The 6,000-nt window shown below is 37.5% G+C and overlaps 1 protein-coding gene across 1 annotated transcript; it reads right to left on the bottom strand.

Moving 5' to 3' along the window:
- Positions 1-3,049: 3,049 nt before the first annotated feature.
- LOC141507891 (olfactory receptor 56B1-like) lies at positions 3,050-4,024 on the bottom strand. The gene has a single exon (XM_074215997.1). It carries the CDS (start codon positions 4,022-4,024, stop codon positions 3,050-3,052), a length of 975 nt encoding a protein of 324 aa, XP_074072098.1.
- Between the last annotated feature and the right edge of the window lie 1,976 nt (positions 4,025-6,000).

Below are 6,000 nucleotides of genomic sequence, written 5' to 3'. Positions count from 1 at the left end.
TCTTTTTTATTGAATAAATAAAAAATAAACAAAACAGGAGTCCTTTTAGGTTACATATAGTTGGGAAAGAAATTTGAAGCTCAAAAGGTTGAGGGATGAGTCACTTAATGAATTGTGCATCTTTTTTGTTCTTATTCACATCCTAACAGGTATGAAACGGCAGAAATCTAGCACTAAAATGTCCTAGATATGTACAATGGGAGTTTAAAATTGCTGTGGACTTCGTTTGATGTCCTATTTGCAAACAAAGTTTTAGTCTGCAGGCTATTTGCTTTTTTTTGTTGTATTCAGGATTATTGACTAACTTCTGAATATTCTTTCTTCCTCATTTTCCCCCTATTCCAGTATCTTTTGAGGAAAATCCATGTGTTATCCTCAGTGTGTGAGTGTACACCAAGGTTCTCTCCAGGTTTCTCTTTCTCTAATGTCTGGTTTTTTTTTGTCTCTGCCTCTTTTCTCTCTCCCTGTTTTCTCAGGTCCACAAGTAGAAAAGCAATTTTCATTTTCAGGGAGACAAAGAATGAAAATCAGGGGATAATCAGACATAAGTGAATAACAATGTACTTTGTAAGTCTTATTACTTTATCTTTCCCCTCTTTTAGAATTTTTCTTTTCTCTCCAAGGCACTACCATATTTCCACCTAAATATATAATTTTGTTATGTCACTCTTAACTCCTAACATTCCTTCACTCTGCCTATCTAGTCTGTTGCTAAATCTTTACTTTTTAAGTCAGAAGACATTTCTCAATCTTCTATCCTTCCTTATGTTTACACAGACTTTTGACCCCCAGCTACAGGATCTCGTCACTTCTTCCCTACACTTTCATTAGAGTCTCCTAATTCGTTTCTTTGCCTCAAGTACCTCCCTTATAGAATCCATCCTCTCTTGACACATGACATAGGTTTATTGTGACCGTGTTACTTTCCTCCCTATGTTCCAGGGATTTTAAAATCAAATATTCCATCTTTATCTCATCCTTTAAACTTTTTATTTTGTATGTTTTATAGTGTTCATAATTCTTAGTATATTAGAGGATTTGCAAATCTGTAAAGTTATTATGTATTGAGGTTCCAAATCTTATTTCTAACCCACTATCAAATCAGCAATTAAAAAAAAAGGGACTTGGGGAGGCTAGGTGGCATTGTGGATAGAGCACAGGGCCTAGTGTCAGGAGTATCTGAGTTCAAATCTGAACTCAGACACTTAATAATGACCTAGCTATTTGGCCTTGGGCAAACCACTTAAGCCCATTTGCCTTGCAAAAAAAAAAAAAAAAAAAAGACGGACTTGGATTTACAGTATTTCCCCATGTATATGACATGACCTTTTTTTTGGAAAAAAAAAATGGTTTTAGCATCTTTTCCTTGCATTACCTGCTTTTTCGCGGTTCTCTTTGTGCTCATTGTTTCACATTAATTACTCGCATATTAGGTTATGTTCTGCCCAGAGACAGCTGAGAAAAAGAGTTTCATGCAGTCCTGAATTCAAGTTCAAAGAGATCCACTTTACAAAAGTGATTGGAAATTGCGCTGCTGGATGTCTGTCCGGTCCTCTTTCAACTGAGAATAAGATTCTGAGACTAGAAGAAGAAACCCTACTGAAAATGCTCTTGCTGAAGAAGGCCACGAGAGGCAAGTCAGCCAAATGACCTGAGTTAGAGAGGGAATTGAAGAGATGGACTTGAAGAACAAAGGGCAATTGGAATTCCTGTGTCCACAAAGATGGGTCAGCAGGAGGCAAGAATTGCTGATGAAAAATTAATTTCCAAGGACACAATTGGTGCTTCAGGTTCATGAAATGGAATAGTTTAAGCATGTGTCCATGCACCAGACTTGCCCAAGGAGTGCATACCAGACCAGAGCACAGGCAGGAGAGCAGTCAGAGCCTCTCCTAAGACAGTGATTCATCATCAAACACAAATGAGCATGAGATACTGCATGGGAGTTTTGACAGTGATGAGGAGTTGTATGAATTTTATGATGAATAAAACTTGAATTCAATCACTTTATGGAATACATTTCTTTTTCAAATTTCGGGCCCCCAAATTAAGGTGGATCTCATACATGGGTGTGTCTTATACATGGGGATATATAGTAACTTGTCAAGACCTTGGGAGAAGAATAGCTTATCAGGCCAATTGGGTTTCAGCAAGCTTAGTTTGAATTAACCATTAGTGTAAATGTAAAGCATATCCTTCTAAGACATACATATCCCTTTCTGCACAGGGTGCTCACTCATTGTCATAATTTAAAAGAATGGAAGCAAGGAAGTCAGAAATGAATATTTGTTGTTTTTCAGTCATTTCTGATTCCTTGAAGTTTCACGGCAATGATATTCAAATAGTTTTCCATTCCTCTACTCATTTAAATGATGATGAAACTACAGAAAACAAGGTAAAGTGACTTGCCCAGATTTATGCAACCAGTAAGTGTCTGAGGCTAGATTGGAAAACAGAATATAAATATTCCTATCCACTTTCTATCCACTGATCCACACAGCTGCCCACCAATAAATGTGTGAGATTCCACTTGTGTACAAAGTTCTCCTGTTGACAGTGTTCAGTGACATAGTTTTCTCTTGCCCATTTTATAGATCAGGAAAATGCAGCTCTCATAACTATTGAGAATCTGAGATTAGACTGAAAATGAGAATATACATCTTTTTGACTCTAGGTTCTGCATTCTATCTACTCCTCCACATACCTGCCCACAAATAGATGTATGAAATCCCACTTGTGTACAAAGTCCTCATGCCTACCCTGTGCATTATAACCCAAGGTAGATCATTTGCATTTATCAAAGGCATTCTTGGTAGTCACAAAAGTCATTATCTGTGATAAAATTCTTTAGTCCATCAGAATAGCTCTGATGTATTCTGAAATAATGGAAATAATGAATCATAAGAGCTAGGATACACTCTGATGATATAACAAACAATTGTAGGACATTAAAATTGTTGCTCATGTAGTTTAAAAAATTTTGACTAAGCTCTCCACATGTCTGGAAGAAATGGAGATTGTACACACTCAAAATTTGACCCCAGCAAGCTCACCTGATTTGGACACATTTGCTCTTTTTAACTGGCAGAAATAACTTCTGGAAGCCCAACCTGAGGTCTTGGGTCCTAAAAGCATACACTAGAGGGTTGAGGGCTGGGGGGATGATGTTGTGCAACACATTGAAGAGCACTGGGATCAGGGGATATTTTTTCTCTGCTAGGTGGGTGACAAAAATTACTGCAATGACAGTATAGAAGGAGAAGATGAGGATGAGGTGGCAGCTGCAGGTGCTGAGGGCTTTGGATGCAGCTTCTGCAGAGTTCAATTTCAGCACAGACCAGAAAATCAAGGCATAGGAAAGGATGATCATGGTTAAATCACCTCCCATTATCAACAGGGCCAGAATCATCTGGCAAATGCTGTTGGGTCTCCTGTCATCACAGGACAAGCTGGTGACTCCCAAGTTGGAGCACAGGCAGTGTTCATTCTCATTTGTGGAGCAGTAATCTCTCTGAGCAGCCAGCAAAGGCACTGGGATAACAGCCAGTCCATTTCTGAGCACCATGAATACACTGATTTTGAAGACAAAAGTGTCTGTGACAATAGTGGAATAGCGGAGGGGATGGCAAATAGCCATACATCTGTCAATAGCCATGCATAGGAAGATCCCTGACTCCATGCCTATAAAGCCATGTATGGCATAGATCTGAGCAAAGCACTCAGGGAGGCTGATGGTCTTGGCATCAAACCAGAAGATGGCTAATATCTTGGGCATGATGGTAGTGGCCAGACCTATGTCCACTATAGATAGAATACTTAGGAATTGGTACATGGGCTGGTGCAATTTGGGTTCCTTCCAGATGGTGATAAAGATAAGCAGTTTGGCACTGATGGCTGCAAAGTAGAGTAATGCCAAGGGCAGAGATAACCAATGTTGCCAACTATGTATTCCTGGGAGTCCCATAAGGATGAATTCTTTGACCTGGAAATGGGAGCCATTGATGAATCTTCCAGATGGAGTCATTTTTCTCTAAGAAGAATATTTCTCCATTATCACTATTCTATAACATGTTTTCAGTCATTCATTCTATTATTCTCCTATTCATAAAAAAGTACTTATTTGCAAGTATTACAATGTTCAAAATGCATGCACAGAATTTTACCAGTAGAATTCTTGTTCCTTACTGCCTGGCAGTTCTAAAAAATCAGCTAAGATTTCTGAGATTCAGACTGCAAGGATCCAGGTTCTGTTGATTTCCCAGATTCTGAGCCTACTCTCACAGCAGTGGCTAATAGCAGACAAAATTGGTGAGGGGTTTTTCAATGGTGAAATGATTCTTTAACTGAAAATATCAATCTTGATTATTTCTATGTTCTTTGTTGTCTAGTCTATAGTAACTTACAATAAAATCTGATACACAAAACTTCCTTGAGGACAAATTCAACTTAAGAATGCATACATATTTACACACAAATTAAAACAACCACTGAACATTTGATCATAAACGTCCTACTATGCTGTTCTGATCATGTTTATCTAGGGATACTGATACTATCACTTTCTATTTCAAGATCATTAACTCTAAAGCCTATCAGTACTTCGCTTCCTTTTTAAGTAAAAGCTACAGTCCTGAGCTTCTTTCTGAATTTATCTATGTAAAGACTTGGAGTAGAACTTGGAGTAGGACTCCTTAGGTTTAAAGACAACAGCTATAATTTTTCCATTTCTATACCTCAAGTACCCAACACCTAGAAAGGAGGATGGATAAGAGGCAAGGATTGTCTATCTTTCCTCCTTTTCCTTCTCCACTTTGACTTAATTCTTCTATAAAAATGTACACACACTCACACCCCTGTATCCTCTTCCTTATTAACATTGGACAATTCTGTTATCTTAGCCATTTAAACTGATCAGATCTGAAATTGTTCAACCTGCTTTTGATTATGGTTCTATGAAAATATGAGCCAAGTGAGAACATAAGAGATCCAATGCCACTGCCATGCCCTGCTCCTTTCATCCATACAGATTTATATCAGTGCCACCCTTGTTCTAAGTGGATTTTCACCTTTTCCTTGGTGACAGATCAGAGGGCACAAGGTACCATTCCATAATTCAAGGTCTCCAGATTCCTAATTATGTGGTGCCCTGCTGCAGTGTGAGGTTCCCCAAATCTTCATGCAAGCTGTCTTGGTCATGTCATGAAGATTGTTTTGTCTTAGTCAAAAACTACTTTTCACATGCAGAATTCATTGACTTTCTCTTATGCCCTCAAATTTTTCAAGATCACCTAGTTTATATTTTCCCTTTACTATCATTATCTCCATATCCATATGAAACTAATCTGTGTGCTTGTTGCAGTAATCCTTCCTCAAATAATGGGAATATAAACTCCTTGATAACATAAACAGGGTCATGATTTATTTTCTTAGTGATGCATCATGAAGCTGGGTGACATAATATATTAGTGTACTGTATCTCGAATCAGAAAGACTAGTTCAAATACATCCTCACAAACTTACAAGTGAGTGAGCCTAGTCAAGTCACTTAAACTTTCTTAGTCTCAGTTTTAATAGAGATGATAAAAAAGGTATGTAACACTCAAGGTGCCAGTAGAGATCAAATAAAATAACATATAGAAAAGATTAGCTAATATTTTATGCTAGCTATTATGTTTCTTATATTCTCCAAATGTAAGACTATCTAAGATATGGTAGAAACTTATTTATTGAATTGAATTAAATTAGTGATCATTTAAAATTTAATAATACTTGAAAGCAAGTGCAATGGAAGTCAATTTGAGTGATTGCTTAATTCCTGTAGATAGCAGGTTGTATAGAGACTAGAAAAAAAGGAATGTAGTCTTAGCGCTCAATAATCAAAAGTATGATGTAGGTGATCATCTTGCTGTCTTCAACCATGTTTTTTGCTGACCCAGAATTCCAAGAGTCATTCTGGGGATAGCAGTTTAGGTTAACAGTGGTGCATGGAATTGTTTTCCA

Source organism: Macrotis lagotis, chromosome 1 (assembly GCF_037893015.1).
Source record: "Macrotis lagotis isolate mMagLag1 chromosome 1, bilby.v1.9.chrom.fasta, whole genome shotgun sequence".
In the NCBI taxonomy this organism is placed as follows: domain Eukaryota; kingdom Metazoa; phylum Chordata; class Mammalia; order Peramelemorphia; family Peramelidae; genus Macrotis; species Macrotis lagotis.
The sequence above is the reverse complement of the archived record's forward strand: the minus strand, read 5'-3'. Positions and strand labels throughout refer to the sequence as shown.